The sequence below is a fragment of the Aspergillus oryzae genome, chromosome 6 (genome assembly GCF_000184455.2).
Source record: "Aspergillus oryzae RIB40 DNA, chromosome 6".
NCBI classification, from domain to species: Eukaryota; Fungi; Ascomycota; class Eurotiomycetes; order Eurotiales; family Aspergillaceae; genus Aspergillus; species Aspergillus oryzae.
In genome coordinates this window covers 3,164,270-3,183,123 of record NC_036440.1, presented here as the reverse complement: position 1 = coordinate 3,183,123, position 18,854 = coordinate 3,164,270, and the positions used below count along the sequence as shown (strand labels likewise).

The following is an 18,854-nucleotide window of genomic DNA, read 5'->3' as shown; positions in this document are numbered from 1 at the left end:
TACCGTGAGGATTCACTTAAGTACCGCAGTTTGCAGATCCCGAGGGCTAAAGGTATTCGAGGTGGGGCCTTGTAAGTGCTGTCAGAGCTGAGAGGATCTGAACACGTAAAATACCTGAAACTTACCTCATCCGTGTTGGTGGGCTTTTGGATTTATCCCGTGTCTTTTAGTGTGCCCCGCCAGTCAATGGAAAGTTTTCCCGATTCTCGAACCTATCCTGAATAATACGGACACTACGAACCATGGGCCCCACAGTTTAAGCAAGAAGCTGAGGCATGATCTGGTAAAAGGGAAAGTACTTTGCTATCGCGCTGAAGTCAATTATGAGGGCTCACACAGGAAGTCCGAATCGCTCGGCAAATGTTTCTATTACTATTGGTGTATTCATAATATCTATAGGACTGCTTCTGACCTGATGCGCTTCGTACTAGCCATAACCTCTCTATCGCATCTCGGTGGGCTATGGTCATCGACATATATGATGTCGTAGCGGTTTGGAAATCCATTGAATTGTGTAGAAGTCGCTGTTGTATACGCTGCGATATGGTTGTGTCAACTGTCAAGTTACATTAATCCTGAAATGGATGGCAGACTTACCTCCCATGTTCTCAAACTTGACCCAATCCCCAACCTTTACCTCACAACCCATAGTAGCTTCTTTAGCGATGCAATCCAGCCCATCACACGTCGGGCCCCACACAGAATACCGATGCTCTCCAGCCTCTCTCTCGGTACTGCTCGTAGTCTCCTGTTTGAACAGGATTGGCCGATAGATCTCATTCTCGGCCACAGCATTCATGAAACATCCATATATCCCATCATTCAAGTAGAGCATGTCACTTTGCGATAACTTGTCTTGCCCAATTTGCTTGCGTCGGGCGACGACCTTGCATGCCGCGGTGTAGAAGCTGCGGGCATAGTATCTGCCAGGTTCTGCCATCACCTGTGTCGAAGGGGGAAATTCTTTTTCGATAGCTCGTTGGAGAGACAGTGCCATTGGCTCGAAATTGGAATCTTGAAACCCGCCTCCGACATCTAAAACATGCATATCGAACCCGAGCTGTTTCCCTTGTTGGAAAACGTGTTTGGCATTTTGTACGGCTGTCACAAATGTATCGGCATTCGATGCTCCAGATCCTGTATCTGTTAGCTACTATGGAATAAAGCCTGCGACTAGAGCGAGATAAATTGAGAACAAGCTGGTACATACCAACGTGAAAACTGACCCCGTCCACCACTAAGCCGAGGTCCTTCGCTTTCAGAAGTAATGCTTTGGTGGTGTCTAAAGGAGCTCCAAATTTGTTCCCAAGGGATACAAGAGCAGTGTCATCATCGGCGAATATACGAAGAAGTAGCCGTAGATTAGGGGCATTGTCCTTTATTTTCTCGAGCTCGTCGACATTGTCAAATGTCGTACGTGGAACTCCACTTCTGGAAGCCATCTGCAAGGCAGATACTGCTTTGCACGGATGAGCGAAGATAATCCTTGACGGGTCTACGCCCAAGTTCAGCACGAGTTTCATCTCTCCCCATGAGGCGCAATCGAAACCAACGCCTAGACGCGCGAGATAGCGTAGTAGCCGAATGTTTGAGTTACATTTCACGGCTATTGAAATTTTTGTCAATTGTTTGAACACAGTGGCAATTGAGATGGTGCCCGCAACTGACCGTAGAAGGGTGCAATGTTAGGAAGACATTGGAGCCAGCGTTCATGTTGTTGGAATATTCGTCTTGTGTCGGCGACCAAAAACGGCAAGTCGTGCTGAATGTCAACGGGGTTTTGATCCAATTTCCGGATTCGCTCTGTGATGATGCTATCTACCAGAGCATCGGAAGCCATGTCCGTCACCATCATCTTCGGAACTCAAGCGATGATAAAAGCAATTAATGAAACGACGATCAGTGTGAACTCTTACTACTACATATATATACAAAGAAAATTGGCTTTCATATTAATTAGCTGTATGGAGTAGGCCAGAGCAGCTGTATGCGGCGTGTATCTTCGAGCTGAAATCACTCATTGCTTTTTGCAAAACCACTTCAACAGCCCGAAAGGAACATGGCATGTATTTTTACGGCTAGAAAGCGACATAGCTGCATACCGAGCTGGTATCCTGGGCCGATCTGGATTGACTTTTGATCTGCAGGGGATTTCCTCCACCGGATTCACGGCACCGCACTAATCAAGCCGGACGGCGGGTTTTCATTATGTACCTTTTGCCCCTTGCGTTCGCTTCATGATGTATCATGCAGCGAGTGAATCAGGTGTGATACCCTAGCGTTCAGCACGGACTCGAATACTGCCATCGTGGCCACAGATCATTCAGCTGGAGGTGGGGTGAGAGTCGGAACTGCAACGTGGTTCTTTATGGACAGGGGGCCCATAATCAGGGTGGAACCCTAACTCGGATCGTGGAAACTTTAGCCATTCAGTTCCCACAACACGGACTCGCACTAAACCTCGGCAGTTTAGCTCCTTGGGATTATGTATTGTTCAGAAGTAATTGCTTTTCAATACAGTAACAGTCCCAAATTAATTGGCGCATGCGGAACTAGCTCGAGACATGCATACCAGCTGAACGAAGGCATGCTGCATATTTTCCAAAACGAGCGGGCCGGGCCCTCTACCGCATAGATGTCTCGATGCTCATACGTCGCTTACGCTTAGCTAACTCTGATCATGTCTTTAGTTCATGTGTCGAGTCACCAGAAGCTTTAGGCTAATTGAGAGCTGGCTGATGTACTCCGCAATGTACGCCACGCCATGTCAAAACAGCTGTTAAAGCCCCTTATGTATAAGAATGTAGGATGCGCCCTAACCACAATGTGACATTTTACATGTCACCGCTCTAGTCAATTCATTTACCCCCAAGTTTTTGGTCGAGTTGCTTGTGCTGAGTCTGTGGAATGATGGCTCCTACCACATTTTCCCTCAAGGAGGTTCTCGCCGTCGCCGAAATCCACCCCTTCTATAACCCTGCCGTCGAATACCCTCCCACTCCAGAAACAATCAAGTCGGCAATAGAATTGGCTGACAAAAGGTCGACGGATATTGACCTCAGTTCACTACCCTTGGTTAGCAAGAAAGATCTGTAAGTCTTGATTACCGCATTTTCAACGCCCAACGACTGATACGTAGCCATCTAGTTACAAAGCCATTGCACGTCTTACAGACGACACAAGCCCCCAAAATGAGTACAGACGTAGTTCCTATGTCAGCATCACAGGAGGTGGCTCTGGCGGACTGCCGCTGATGTTTGTGACGGACACCAAAGAAAATCGCAACCAGCGCGCAGTTTTTGGTGAATTCTTGTGCACTTCTGGAGTCGTGGAGCCTCATGATTGGATCCTGACGACCCACACCTCTGGATACTTCTACAGGTATGTTGGCCACACGTTGAGGAACTTGATATAGCATGAGTAAAGAATTTTCTCTAATTTATATGCAGGTCTCTCGATCTTCTGAGTGAGATTCTGGAAAATGCGGGAGCAACTGTTCTCAGCGCTGGAAACTATATGACGCCTGCCGAGGTTGTTCATGCTCTGGCCCATTATCACGTTAATGTTATTACCGGCGACGGCAGCCAGGTCGTCCAAGTTGTTCACCATATCTCTACACTTCCAGCGGAGGAGAAAGCGAAGATCAAGCTAACCAAGGTCCTGTACACGTCCGAGCCACTTACCGAGACACAACAAAGCCACATCAGGGCGACCTTAGGTCCGGTAAAGATATGTTCAGTCTGGGGAAGCGCGGAAGCAGGCCCATGCGCTCTGAGTGATCCTGACCTTACTTCCCCCGAGCGTCCACCCGGTACCATGGACTTCATCTTCGACACCCGTCAAGTTGTTATTGAGATCCTCCCCCATTCCGCCTCTGAAGGTGATTCGTCCGCTGGCGTAAAATCCGTGCCGGACGGCGAGGAGGGTATCATCGTTCAGACCTCCCTCGTACGTCGTCGGAACCCCCTTGTGCGCTATATCACAGGAGATGTTGGATCATTACAACCCCTGCCAGAAAAAGCCCGTGCTATCATTCCTGAATCCGAGCTAGAGCATCTTCGAGTCCTCCGCCTTCGTGGTCGCGACCGTCGGTTCAGTTTCAAGTGGTTCGGCATGTATTTTGAATTCGAAAACATCGTCAGCTTTATGCAGGGCGATAAGACCGGAGTCCTTCAATGGCAGGTGATTCTAGCCACTCTGGAATCATCACCCCAGACGAAGTTGGAGATTCGTCTGCTGCGTCAGGCGGATAATGAACACATCATGACTAAGGAAGAACTTTTAAACAAGCTGGAGAAGTACTTTTTCATTTTGCCGGAAAACGAGCATCTTTTCCAGGTTACGTTCCTCGATGACTTGTCGGGCTTTGAGAAGAGCAGTACTGGGAACAAGGTCATGAAGTTTGTAGACAAGGTACATTGATCTAATGGCATATATGGTACTTAATACTTATCACTGTTACTATTTCTCTTTTTTCCCCTGTTTTTATTTTCTCTTCTCGCTCGCATTTACACATGTAAACATAAATATTACACGCATGCTAAGGATTACTTGCTGCTGATTGCATAGCGAAATCCATATGCAAAAAGGCGAAAACTTTTGAAAGAGATAGAAAAGCATCTCTGGGCCAACACTAAAGTTCGCGGGCTGGCCAAATCCCTGTGATGTAGTCGGACGTTTGGGAGGATCAAAGCTGTCTATTCATCTATCTCCTTTTCTTTTTACTGGACGAGAAAGCTCTATCTATTCTGACACCCCATATGTTACATAACACGAACATTCAACCTCTTCAATGGATCCTGTTCCTCGAAGCTGGACCAGGGGTCAGACACCGGTGGGTATACATATAATATTTGCTAATATGCTCAACTTTATACATATACTCTTCATTGGCATACACTTCGTCGACAACGGCAGAGGAACTAGAGCGCTGCCGGACGTTAAGCTGGAATATGTCGGGCTTATGGAGGCAGTCCTTAGTACGTGTGATGCTGTTTCTGAACTGTATTTATAAATAGAATTTTGTTACTCAGTCCCTGATCTTGCTATAATAGTGATACGTGGCCCCGGACCCGAACCCGCCCCGAAGCCGGCAGGTTCAACCCGAACCTAACCCGCAGACCACTATAGGCAAGTGATATTGCTACCAGGACTTGCATAAGTAATTGATAATCGAGGTATTTAAGACAGGAAGCCAGAAATTTCCTAACATATGTTTTTCCCTTCCTAGCTAGGATATGTCAGACCAACACAACGCAGAGCTATAAGTATTCATGAAGCTATCTTTCCAGGATCCCGATTCAGTTGTACCCAACGGCACACGCTCACCGTCGCACAGTACTCTCTCTAGAGTCCTAACACTGCCGTTAATCCCATGTCTGTTTGTCTTGTACCCTTTCTCTCCGGCAGCATCCCTCTCGTACGATCAGCCATCTCCCAAACATTGGTTGGGTGGTGTTCGAAAGTCCAGACTCCAGACTGCACCGTACAACAAGACAGAGTATCATAGCGAATATTTTACTTGCAGAGTGGCTCGTACTCAAACTAGGCTAGCAACTATTCCGATTGAAACATTGTATCCAGTTTATAACCTAGTCGTTATATCGGATTCTTCAGCCCTCTTATTCCTCTGCACTCAGGAAATATATTTTAGAGAATAGTGCTTTCTATATACGTAGCCATACTCAAACTGTATAGATCGCCTTGACCGAACGATAATAGTACCCTCCGTGCATCGCTACATTACAGATACATAAACGTAGATAATAGAGTCTAATTCAAATGCATCACATCGCTGAAGGTCACGTGTGGGGAGGGAAGTCGGCTCGAAAAAGTTTTCTGTCTCTCGGAGAGTCTCTTGAACTTGCCTTAAATCTAGCGAAGTTGCGAACCCGATACACTCCGTTACCGTGGAGTGGTACCGGGTATCCCTAAGAGAACCACACCATGACTCGAATTTGTTCCTTGGCGCTGTAAATACTGTGTATTAGCGCATACTTCCCAGGGAAGAATCTCGGGTTGCCGCGCTACCTTCCGAGTATATTTTTCGCTAGTAGCGAGGCGCCATATCCAAAAGAGATTCCACGCTAGCCCGAACAGAAGCAAAGATCGCCGATCTATGCACTGGGTGGAACTAGTGATCCACCTAGCTCACTGGATATGCCTATCACGGAGTAGATATTCTGTGGTCGTTGGGTCATCGACTGGTGAGTGGAACTATTGCACCCAAGTTAAACTTTTTCATGTTCGGTAGCTGGTGGGAGCTGACTCGTTCACTAAATGCTATATCATGATGGCGATCCCCTACATCCGTTTTCTCAAGTCATTAAGGTTTGGTCATAGTCGATATGCCTGGTCCGTGGTCCACGAAGCTCTACCTTCTCGGGTACTTGCAGATAGCCCCTGCTCTTGCGAGCATCCAATGGTCACCATGCACATCGAATCCATCCCTAGATTGCGCCACCCTCACGGTGCCACTCGAGTACGCTGATCCAGAAAACGGCGCGTTGGCGTATATTCCGCTGGCTCGCTACAATGCCACCGTGCCTGCATCCCAACGCAAAGGCTCTCTTCTCACAAACCCAGGCGGCCCTGGGTCTGCTGGAACCGATTTCCTCCTGAACGGCGCCGGAGAGGGTATGGTCAACATCACAGGTGGCTTCTATGACATAGTGTCTTGGGATCCACGTGGCACGGGTTCTGCACGGCCTCTCCTGCAATGCTTCGACTCGGCAGGCGAGGAAGCTGACGCATCTGCCGCCCTTCCCGCAGCAGCTGAGATAGAGTATAGCCAATTTCGCAACCAGAGCTACATGCCCTCATATTACGCAGCACTGAAGGACTATGATAACACCATTGCAGAGCTCGCCGGTGCCTGTGCCGACCATGATTCTCCGGCGTTATACACCTCCAGCACCGCCTATGTCGTCCGTGACATAGCAGCTATCATCGATGCCCTAGAAGGAACAGACAATGCAACCCTCAACTACTGGGGCTTTTCATATGGAACTATCCTCGGTGCCGAGTTTATCCAGACTTATCCAGAACGAGTCGGAAAGATTATCTTTGATGGTGTTTTCGATTCCGCCGCGAATGCGCAACCATATACTAGCCAGCTTCCCTATGATGAGTTATATGTCCGTGACTCTATCAATGATCTGGCTACATCCTGTACACAAGCCGGCATAGAGGGTTGTGCTTTGAACAAAGCTCCGGGAAACCGTACTACCCCCAGAAACAGCACTACAGACATCGCCACGCGCCTTGCCAATCTACAAGCGTCTCTATATAGAAACCCTATTGACGTATCGGACGGATCGTTCTCCATCACAGTTGGAATGTTCAGCTTTTTCATGTATTCCTTTTTGAGACTCCCCAGCTCATGGCCCGCTGTCGCATTGGCGGTGAGCGCACTCGAGGAAGGAAATGCCGACCCTGTCGCCAGCCTCCTGACGGATGCAGCAGGTCCAGAAACGAATGCCATTGCACCTGACACCGGCTCTTTCGCTGGATGGCCTATCCAATGCACTGATAATGCCCCTTCCAATCATACCAAACTTCCTGAAGTTGCGCAGTTGGTCCTCAACATCTCTCTTGCCGAGAAGACCCCATGGTTGAATGCGGATCTGTCCACCTTATCCTTCTGCCGAAACTTCCCCGATACTCGCCCACGGGTTCCGAACCTAGGAGCCTCGAAGCTCACTAACGGGGAGACGAACGCCATCCTCACTAAGCAGAATACATCCGTTTTGATCATTAACGCGCTGCATGACCCCACTACCCCTATCAACTCTGCGGTACGTCTTCACCGCTGGCTTCCTACTTCATCTCAACTTGCGGTTAGACGGGGACCTGGCCATACCACAATCAGTCTTGGTTCTTTGGGGTTGGTGAATACCATCCGCGAGTATCTCCTTGATGGGACTCTGCCGGCTACGACGGAGGTGTATGATGTGAGTCAGGAAATCTTTTCCTCGGAGATCGACGCGGGTACAATTACTCCTGATCCTGTGTTTAACGGGACATACAGCGACTCAGAGAAGATGCTGTTGGAGTCTACCTATAACATTTACTTGGCTTTTGTGAGCTTGCCATAGTGGCCTGGTTACGTTGTACCCGAACTGCAAGTTCTGCATCAAATCTGCAGCGCTTTATAGCATACCATATAGTATAGAGCATAGAGGTTAAAGCATACATTCCATATATGCATCTTGTTAACTATCATTCAATCTTGTACTAACAACTACATATGATTTAGACCAAGTTGAAGGACATGTAGCAAAACCCCGCTCATTGCTCACATAGTGCAACATCCAGGTGTACAACCAATATAATGCATCAGTATGTCCAGGGGAACCCTCTCCCCGACCTCGGAGGCAGAGGAGTGGCCTCACCAGCTGAGATGAGGCAAATACTATAATTTATCGGCCCAAAGGCAAGTCAGTGGAAATGATAGCATAGCCACTACTGTGGAGCCCCTTTTCCAGCGTACAGTACAAATTTGTAATAAGTCGCAGTCATACCCATCCTTTCGCTAGACATTAGCAGGACACAAAATGAATAATGAATGATTACAAGTCCATTAGAAAGAAGGCTCCAAGAGTCCGGCAGTGAAAATCTCACACGCGTCTCCACATCATCCACACTTCTCGAAGTTTCGCCTATCAGATGATCAGATAAAAATGATATTGCCGGTGAAGGCAATCTAATCTGCCCCGCTTGATCGTGGCGGATCGTCTGGACTCTGGAGCCGGGACTTGAAAATTCCACTGACTGATGCTTCAGTTGATACTAGCCAATAAGCCTAGTATGGCATTTTCATGGGTAATTTTGTAGTCCCGAAATGGGAGCAATGGCGACAATCCCAATAAAACTAGGTACGTCTTCGGTAGTTGTGTGGAAATCTGATAACCCTTAAGTGAATGGCTCCACTCTGTTGGCCGGGGTTGGGTGGAGCATGGACAAAGCCAGGGAAAATTGTTAGGATTAGTGACGCTAGCAGCTTCCTGAATATCTCGCAGACTCCCAGTAGACAAGGAATAGAGTGGTTGTCGGTTTCTGTTCATAATTTTCGAGCCCGCCCCGAACCTAGTGGAAAATTGATAGCCCGACTCGCGACAAGTGAAGTCGTGTAGCAGCTGTTTAGACAAGAAAAGGGTATCTTGGTCTCTATTGGTAGCCGGCCAAGCATTGTCCCGCAAAACAAGGGCAACCTGAGGTATTTCAGGACGAGGCTTGCCATGAACGCAAGAATTCCGAAGACAACCTTAAGCAATGACACTGGAATATGTATCCGGCCTGACACGGTTCAATGAATCCATACTAGTACTACGACCACCACTAGAGAGATATGGATTTGACTCGCTTTCAGTATAGCAGGAGATGGCTTCCGTGGCATGATGAACTACATTTTCATCCTTGACCTGAGCAACCGGGCTACGACTGGTGAAGTTGCTGGATATACTCGAGTAAATTGAACGAAGGGAATTTCCTGAGGGCGGGGAAATGTGAGATGTAATCGGTATGAGCTCTTATACAAGACGCTAAATTCCCAAGAATCAGGGAAGGGAGGTTATCGCAAAAGTCGGCTCTTGAAATCTATTCAGACTTATAATGTAGATATTAGTCACATGCCCAGTTCTCAGTTCGTGTGAGACAGGACCGTTGTCTGTGAAGCCCAGAGAGGTCAAGAGCCTTCCCATGCATCAGTCCGTTTTTCCCCACCAGTCTGGATGATCAATACATCCAAGCCGAGGGAGTTGTCCATTCAACCGCTTGAATGCACCCTTATTGACCTTTGGCCTACTTTTAAAACTCATGTATTCTAGTTGAGGGAAAGTATCCTATAGTAAATATAACGTAGGTCAACTTGTGTCGAAACAAGGCCAATGGAAGGCACGTTTGCAGGACTCACTGGAATCTGATCGATAACTTGATCCATTTCATGCGGTGTCAGTCCGAATTCCATCCCACAACGATAGTCGAACAACAGCACGCTAATCCGATGCGATCCTAACCGAGGGATATGGCATTGCCAATCCTGTCTTTCCTTATGGCTACGCTCCACATCGAGATATAAAAGACTGAGTCTTGGAAACCTTAGTCCGCGTAGTATTGCATCGTATTGAGGGATTCTGTGATTGTCGATGAGATACATTCTTGCTTGTTCGATGAAATTAGCATAAAATTGTCGGCGTTATTGAACGACCCTCTCAAGTGATTTCAAGATATTAGAAGCGATCTCTGGCAAAGCGAGGGCATATCGTGGGGCTCTCATCTCATTGTTGTCATTCATTGTGGGAACTAGATGTTGTGATTGACGAGGTAGTGTCGGAGTACAGGTAAGAAGTACATTTTGCAGCAAGACTCTTTCGTCCAATTGTATTAATGTGTGGTCCGGTCGGAAGCGGCCCGCGTTAGTCGGATTTTGAATCGACGCGATACTGTTTGGAGCGGGGTTGAACACTGGGCCCGGATGTTGCCCCGGGTCCACTGACTTACTCCCTTACACAGTCAGACGTGACAGTTATGCTTAAAGCTGATACTTTATGGATGGTCCAATAGAATGCGTGGAGCGGATAGACCTATTTTCTACTCTTTTGGATGGGAGGACGCCATGATACTGACGGTAAGCACGACTTCTACGTAAGCCGGTTCTACCATGCGAGAAATTCATTGACCAGAACAACAGACTCGCTTCTTTCCCAGGATTTCATTCTTCCTGTTGGCGAAAGTCTATCAATCAACGCCGCAACCATCCAGACCCCTCAGCAAGAACCACGTGAGCGGCCCGTATGAACCGAGACGCAAGCATATAAATTGGAATCATGGCATGCCAAATCCACTACCAGAAGACCTAGACAGTATTACTGACGGATATCATTCAATATGGAGCAATACGACGTAGCAGTTGTCGGACTTGGTGTCCTAGGAAGTGCAGCGGCCTACCAAGCCGCGCAGAGGGGAAAGAAAGTCATCGCATTTGAGCAATTCGAATTTGGTCACGTACACGGGGCCTCCCACGATACATCACGCATTATTAGGACCTCGAACCCCCTACCCGAATACGTGAAGCTCGCTCGGTCTGCCTATAAAGATTGGGCTGAGTTGGAAGAAGCGACCGGCCAAAAGCTGCTTACTATCACTGGAGGCCTGGTTTTCGTCCCGCGGGAGAAGGCCTCACCATTCGAAAGTTTAATCAACACCCTAAAAGTCACAAACTTACCCCATGAAATTCTGAATGCCACGGAGGTGAAAAAGCGCTGGCCCCAGTTCGACATCCCCGACACGGTAGATGCAGTGTACACGGCCGACACGGGTATAGCCCATGCGTCCAAAACAGTTGCCGCCATGCAGTATTTGGCACGTTCCAAGGGCGCGATCCTGAAGGAGAATACACCTGTCGACCGTGTGGTCCCCAAGAAGGAGGGAGGGGTTACTATTCAGACACCGAAAGGAGAATTCCACGCAGCCAAGGTGATTCTCACAACCGATGCGTGGACGAATAAGCTACTCGCACCTTTGGGAGTCCATATTCCCCTGTCTGTCATGCAGGAACAAGTCACCTACTTCAAGCCGACAGATACAGCTGCTTTCCAGCCCGATCGATTTCCCGTGTGGATTTGGGGCGGGGATCCGGCCTTCTATGGGTTCCCATGTTACGGCGAGCCGACTATCAAAGCCGGTCGTGACTGGTCGAACAACTTGATGACACCTGAGCAACGTACCTATGTACAGTCGCCCCAGTTGTTTGAGCAGCTCTCCTCATTTATGAAGAGCTTTATACCCGACAAGGAACGTCAGCCGCTTCGCACTGTCACTTGTCAGTATACGATCACACCAGACCGGCAGTTCATTATCAGCCCACTGGACAACAACAAAGACATCATTGTGGGCTTGGGTGCTGCGCATGCCTTCAAGTTTGCCCCCGCCTTTGGTCGCGCTCTGGCTGAGCTAGCAATCGATGGAAGGACTAAGGAGGATGTCTCAAAGTTTGGGATTCCAAAGAGTGCTTGTTGTAGAAGCAAGCTATAATGTATCTAATGATCTGCTGTTGTTTCCGTCTGTCGAGTAATTGAGCAATTGGAGTATCAGCCATGAGATAAATCAAATGAGAACTGACTCCAAACGTAATCGTTCTGACATATTAACGTGGTAATATCCTACACAACAGAACCAAGTTTCAAGACGGGAGATGGTCCCCAGCATTCGGCTCACCACCTGGCCGTTTCTTCATAATCCTATGCCCATACAAAAACCAAATAAACACGCCGTCAAGCACAGCACCCCCAACAATATCGCCAAGCGTAACCGGAATCACACTCTGGTAAATAAACTTCCCAACCCCAAAATTCGTACCGTAAAACATCCCAATCGGCACGAGAAAGAAGTTTGCAATGCAATGCTGATACCCAACCGCAACAAACGTCCAAATCGGAATCCAAATCGCATAGATCTTGGAGACTTTATCTTTGCAGGATATGGAGAGGAATATCGCCAAGCCCACGAGCCAGTTACATCCGACCCCTCTTAGAAAATTGACGGACCATTGCACGTTGACCCGTCCTTCGGCTTGCGTGACGGCGAAACCTTTGAGTGTATCTGTGGACAGGGTATCAGACCACCAGCACAGAAAGCCCGCCACGAATAGACAGCCTGCCAAGTTGAAGATGTAGGATAGGACTAAATTGCGGACAAGGTCGAGCCATGTGGTCCTCCGCATGAACGTGGTTAATATCAAGACGAATACATTGGCTGTGAAGAGCTCTGTATTGACGATGGTGAGGATGACGAAGCCGGTTGGAAAGGCAAAGCTAGATAGCAGTGTAGCAAGCCCAGGGTTTTCGGCGCGCAGAGAGGGAGAGCCTCCCGCAACGATTAGGCTGAAAAGAGCACCGATGGATAAGAAAGCCCCAGCGAGGAACGATTTGAGAAGTAAGTCTGGCCAGGGTAATCGCGCTTTTGCGACACCGGAGCTAACCAGCAGGTTCAAGGTCTCCTTGGTGGGATCGAAAGTTGGGTCCATTTTAGCAAGCTGAAGAGACCATCCCAGGATTGTTTAGAGATACGGTAACTGCATCTCAACTTAGCAAATTTCTGACGTTGTGAGAACTGACAATATCTGAGTTACATACTTCTGCTGTTACTTTATCAAGTTTGAAAAGCTGACGTTGCAACATCGGCTCCAATCGTAGCCTGTCATACACAAACAGGAGCACAGAAAGCATGTTTTACGACAGAATTAAAAAGAATATAAATACTTATATTTGTACGGACCACAGATCCAAGGACCAGCAAAGATCCCATCAACCAGTATATACAACTCCCTATTTTGGAAATAGTAATTGACCAGCAGCAGCGCAGGGCGACTGGGATCAACATATCAGAAATCTTGGCAGCATAGCTATCTCCGCGGGTCTTCGGAAATATGGACTAAAGTGTTAGCAAATTCTGAGACTCGTGTACGTCATTAGTTCGTGGCGAAAATAGAGTTGCGCGTTTCTTCGAGACCACTAACTATAACTATCTGCCCTCTTTAGGTTTGGACACAGCCGGTCCATTGGGATACCTCCATGAAGAATGAATCATAGGCGCGGATATCAATTTCCAATGAGGAAAAAGTGCCTTTCGTCCCGGACATTGGTACCTTCAAACATATAAATAAAAAGATAAAAGCATGCCGCTCTTCAGCAGTCAAATTGCCATCTAAAAGCAGTAGCCGATGCTGACATCGAACCTGTGTGACGATATAAGTCACTTGGACTATCAGACAGTCCGCTACATAGCACCATATGGTGTGAAAACAGGGTTTCCTTGCGATCAGCCCATACTATGACTTATATCTACATTTGTCCACTTTCGCATTATGAGATTTTGTATTATTTCAGCTACCATATGAGTATACGTCCTTAGTGAATGTGAAGGGAAGAGGCACCGGGGGGGCACCGAGTGTGACAATACTATGGTAACCCTAGTAAATAGATGTCAATTTAAGATAAACGACAAGTCAAATATTCCATTAAAAGATAAGACTGATTAAACTAAGCAGATATCGCAGCCTTCAATAGCGAAGCTACAAGATTTGAATTATCAAATATGATTGAGAGAGCTTCAGTCTTAAGCAGTGGGGTTCGGAATAACCCGTGCTGGGCAACACTGGACCCCTGGTGCTCAGCCCTGAGTCTAACCCTACCACCAAGCTTAATTGAGATACCAAGAGCCCCGCTGCCTGCCCATTCCAGATTTCAAATCTTGATTCAGTATAGCGCCAGGAGCATGCCGAATCAGATGACCGGAATATACCTATCTGGGTAATTGTCTGCAGATCAGGTCAACATTCTTCGGAGGCGCCACACACGCGATTGGTGAAGCGATTGTGTTTATCTGTTCGCTGTTGTACCTTTTTCGGATCGTTGAAGGGTGGGAGAATATATTCTTTCTAAGATTTCTGTAAATGAAGCTCTGTCTCTATAAGTAGTGCATGATGATTCTACGATATCACATCTTCACCCCAAAGTACAGGGTCCCGCCAAGGAAATGCTACACTTAGTTTGAACTTTGATAATCGTTCAGAAAGCCTTTCCACCAATGGCACGCACGGCAGTGTACAGGCTGACCGAGTAATACGAGGACAAGCACTTGGCATTCTATATTCGGAAGTCCTGAAAACCGTATAATCTCTGAATCTCCCGTCCGTCGAAATGGTGGAGACTTTTTTTTTTTCTATCCTGCAGCGCCACGCTGTACACTGCAGTATCCACAGATTGGGCTAGGTACAATGATATCCCACGTGTTTTTCGCTTGGTACCTCCTTCTGCTGTCCATTTTCGACGGGGGGGTGGTCGCTAGGAGAGGGGGAGGAGGTAATTATGATAGCGGCAGCAATAGTGACAGTAGCAGTGACGGCGATAGTGATAACGGCAGTGGTGGAGGCGACGACAGCTCAAGTCCTTCAGGGTGTGGAAGTGGAGCAAGTAATGCACTTAGCAACACATATCTTGTTCCTAGACATGCGTGGAACTGGACATCGCAAAGCGGTGCGTACTCGACCGACAGCCCGACTATATACGACGGTTCATACTTTCAAGGAGAAGGGTATCTGTCATACAATATTACGAATGGAAACAAATGTCAAAGTACGAAGCAGCTCCGGTTGTTAGGATATGCTTGGATAGGGCCACAGCCTCCATACCCAGCTGGATCTGAAAACCCTTTTATCATAGGGTTCAAGGCGTGGGAATCCACCAAAGCTGTGAGCGAAATTCATACATCCTATACACAGATCATATGGGAAGGAGACTCGTGTGCTTCAGAGCCGGATCTCTTCGGCATCGTCACAACTAGAGGTTCAGCTTCTCGCACCGAAGCATCAGACACAATGATCATGAATGTCTCAACTAGTCCGGCAGCGCCGGGTGCCGTTGACTTCAATGCTTCCACAGTTACTGATCTTAGTCCTCGCATCAGTGATTCCGAAGGCTTATTCCGTCTCCGAGCGCAGAGTTGTGCTTCGCATGATACAGATATGCGCTGGCCAGCCACGACGGTCATGCAGGGATCTGTAACAAATACCACCTTGGGGCTCGAATTTTCTGGTTCAGTTGACATGAATTCCACCCAATACCAGTTCTATGCTGGCCGCGACGAGAACCTCAAGGTAAATTTTACGGTTACCTTCTCTGGGCAGTTCGACAGCGTTAATTCGACTCATGCCCTCAATGTCCAGCAAGCCAATCAAAGTCTTGCATGGGTACCGAATAGTGCTGTCAATATTGTACCAGGCAGCTGGGGTTATATCTTAGCAGGTGCTGCTGGAATACAAATATTGGCTTTGAATATATGGTGAATGGACTAGAGGATATTTATCATGAGGCAACGATCGAACAACTCCATGGACAATCACTTGAATCCGGCACCAACCCCCACTTTAACTGATCCTGGAATTCAGTCGGACAATCGATACGACATCAACGGACAGGGATCATTCACCACGTGATTGTGCCCAACATAAAAACGTGGTGTGTCTCTCGCCATCATCCTTCTTCAATCTACCTCGGATTTCTCATATCTTCTCCACTCTCAAAGCACGGTTCATATTACAAATACCCTTCCAAAAGCTATGTCATCAAACTGCGACGACTGCACCTTCAACCAGTATGTACTCTACTGGCTCGTCTATTATAGCTGGCACTGGATCCTGGTCTGGATCTATGCAACATGGTGGGACGAGTCGACAATCAGTCATCGTTCAAGACTGGACCCTCCGCCAAGTGCGAGCTCCTGGCTTGAAAATAAAGGATATTTGCGTACGAAGAAAGATGCTCGCCGGCTTTTTATTATTCATTTTATTCTCTTGGCTTTAGAACCAGTTGAAGGATACTGGATCTTGACGGAGTTCTATCGTATATCGTTACAGGCATGGAGAACGGTGCCAGATCCCCATGATATTGGAGGCACCTTCGGTCGATATGTATGTTTGGTTGTTTTTCCAGTAGGATTAGTCATATCCTCTCTGGTAGGGGTGATATTGATGGTATCTACCGTAACGCACCTGCTGGAGTTGTGGTCTTGGGCACCGACCGATCGCCAAACGATGGACGAGGAAAATGGGAAAAGGCATTAAGAGTGGCAGAGACAGGGTTGGGAGCATTCTAGTAGGAGGCACCAGTTTTTGTCTAGGTTATGTTTTGTCTATCAAGTTTTAATACCCGGTATTGATGAACGAAAGGGCGTCCTGTTCCACTCATGCCGTTTAGCGATGATCAAGCCCCTGGCCATGAGCATTCAAGGGAGGCGAAGGGGTGTGTTATATTCGAAGGAGTTTCACTGTACATATATCCCGATCTATGCTTGGCTTCATGTGTTGATAATGTTACATCGTAGAGCGTGTATCTCTCTTGGTTAACAGTGCCGACGTCTCTACTACTAGTCCAGGCTCAAGGCCACGGAGAATTTCCTATCCCTGTCATATTTTTGAAGGCCTCGCCCATTGGTCCTTACTTTCTCCTGCTGACAGAGAAAGAAGATGAGCATTCGAGGTCACCCTCCGGTTTGCAGTCGCATATCTAGAGCCTTGCCACTTAGCCTAGGTACTGAAGCTCGAGAAAAAGGCACGGATAGGCCTTGATAAGAGCCGGCCCGTTCCACAAGTCCCACGCCACTCTTTCACTGAACTTACGCCAGGACTAATCTCTGCGTAACCATAATATTTAGGTAGATCCAACGTTCAAAGAATTACGAGGACCCTTCTGTCCCATCCAATCATTTCCATCCCTAGGAATAAGTCAGGTGAGTCATAATGAGAACTTTAAACACTCGCGTGCTATATATATTTTTCTACTTGCCGACGCTAGTGCTTTAGCTACTTCACCAAGTCCTATGCGAATGATCCAACTTTGGATACTACTCTATAACCATCCCCAGATCAATAACGCAAGATAATTATCATCCTTGAGTAAACAACAAAACTGCTATTACAATGAAATATAACCGTAAATCTTCCCCATATCCGGTTATCTTGCTACAGCCAAAAGTACTATATAAACTAGAAACACAATTCCTGCCGTACAGGCTAACACATAGCTCAGGCCATGATTACCATAGAGCATTAATAGGGCAAAGCGATGATGATAGTTCTGGGGGTTATTTCCGCGTGGAAATGGTGGCAATGGTACAGCTTTACAGAGGAAGTCGCAGAGAGGCCTCCATCCCTTACGGACGTGGAAAATCAGCAATTGACGAGCCGGTACCAACTGTTTGATCAGCTCATAATGCTCACAATATGCTCTACGTCCGTGGGTCTCAAAATCTCCTTCAAAGAAGCCCTGCCATGTCTTGAGCCATGTCGGTCGAACCCAGGAAGTCTGCATCCCGAGCGTTCTTGCGACTCTGGCTGCTGTCGCCTAGAACCGACTGCTGACCAGAGAGTGCACTGTCCTGCTCACAGACCTAGGAGCACGGCATTAGACTGTTTACAACCATTTATCGACTTTCACCGACACTCACTGATGCCACTCATCCACATCCCTATACGTAAGAATCACCTTTGCTTCTGGATATGCTTTGATCAGTTCGGGACCAAAGCAAGCGACGGGAAAGTCGCCGCAAATGGCCTATCTCCCCTTATTAATGCCCTTAACATTGGTCAAGCTTTTGAGACACCTAGAAAGTACCTGGCTCTGGCCTATGACCTGGTCAAGTTCCTGTCGTCCGAATGGCTTTCCAACGCCATCATATATTTTGCAAAGTTGAGACGGTGTGTTCCTGACATAGAAGCACTGTGATTGATCCAGCAATTGATCATATCGCCAACCATGAAAGGGAGATCGTTCCACAGTGTACCGTCGACAGTTCTTGCGATATCAATCCCGGAGACTCCGCGTGCAGGTCGCGTCAACGGCCCCATTCCTTGAATGCGGAGGATATCGAGGACCAATCCCTCATGTTCAGATGATTCGGGGGTGATGTTTCTGCCAAGCTCGTAGTACATATACCACAGCGAATGAATATGGCCTTCAAGGGAGTCTACACCATCTCCAATATCGCAGTATCGGCTGGTAACCACCCAGGTCCGGTTACTGAAGGCCATGTCTCGAACCTCCTTGAACTCACCCCAAGCGACAGCCTGGCGTGTACCTTCCCGATCTCTACGAGCATGGTCGATCGCTGCGGTAGAAGGTGTGTCTATAGGCACAGAGCTCAACAAAGAATCACGGAGGTGGTCTATTTTGGAGAGCTGATAATGTCAAATGATGATTCAATTAAAGTTCAGGTAAGAGAAAGAAGACAGTGGGGAAATAAAAGAGTTGATGTGGTGAAACCAGACGGGGACTTAAATCGTTGTGAGGGTCAACTTG

General features: G+C 47.6%; 6 protein-coding genes across 6 annotated transcripts; 3 read left to right on the top strand and 3 right to left on the bottom strand.

Annotated features, from left to right (window-relative positions):
* Positions 1–393: 393 nt before the first annotated feature.
* On the bottom strand, positions 394–3,867 carry AO090038000189 (type III PLP-dependent enzyme; the record flags this gene model as incomplete). Its single annotated transcript, XM_023238404.1, has 5 exons — positions 394–536; positions 598–1,137; positions 1,211–1,606; positions 1,669–1,863; positions 3,792–3,867. 5 exons carry the CDS (start codon positions 3,865–3,867, stop codon positions 394–396), a joined length of 1,350 nt encoding a protein of 449 aa, XP_023093031.1.
* A 2,480-nt stretch (positions 3,868–6,347) lies between these two features.
* Positions 6,348–8,096, top strand: AO090038000191 (uncharacterized protein; the record flags this gene model as incomplete). Its single annotated transcript, XM_001825098.3, has 1 exon — positions 6,348–8,096. One exon carries the CDS (start codon positions 6,348–6,350, stop codon positions 8,094–8,096), a length of 1,749 nt encoding a protein of 582 aa, XP_001825150.1.
* Positions 8,097–10,887: 2,791 nt separating this feature from the next.
* AO090038000193 (putative sarcosine oxidase) lies at positions 10,888–12,033 on the top strand (the record flags this gene model as incomplete). The annotated part of the gene is made up of 1 exon (XM_001825099.3): positions 10,888–12,033. The coding sequence occupies one exon, from the start codon at positions 10,888–10,890 to the stop codon at positions 12,031–12,033; it is 1,146 nt and encodes a 381-aa protein (XP_001825151.1).
* Positions 12,034–12,181: 148 nt separating this feature from the next.
* AO090038000194 (formate/nitrite transporter family protein) lies at positions 12,182–13,024 on the bottom strand (the record flags this gene model as incomplete). Its single annotated transcript, XM_001825100.1, has 1 exon — positions 12,182–13,024. The coding sequence occupies one exon, from the start codon at positions 13,022–13,024 to the stop codon at positions 12,182–12,184; it is 843 nt and encodes a 280-aa protein (XP_001825152.1).
* Positions 13,025–14,776: 1,752 nt separating this feature from the next.
* On the top strand, positions 14,777–16,287 carry AO090038000195 (uncharacterized protein; the record flags this gene model as incomplete). The annotated part of the gene is made up of 4 exons (XM_023238403.1): positions 14,777–15,840; positions 15,977–16,016; positions 16,084–16,152; positions 16,183–16,287. 4 exons carry the CDS (start codon positions 14,777–14,779, stop codon positions 16,285–16,287), a joined length of 1,278 nt encoding a protein of 425 aa, XP_023093032.1.
* Positions 16,288–18,181: 1,894 nt separating this feature from the next.
* AO090038000196 (DUF3632 domain-containing protein) lies at positions 18,182–18,586 on the bottom strand (the record flags this gene model as incomplete). Its single annotated transcript, XM_023238402.1, has 1 exon — positions 18,182–18,586. One exon carries the CDS (start codon positions 18,584–18,586, stop codon positions 18,182–18,184), a length of 405 nt encoding a protein of 134 aa, XP_023093033.1.
* Positions 18,587–18,854: the final 268 nt, after the last annotated feature.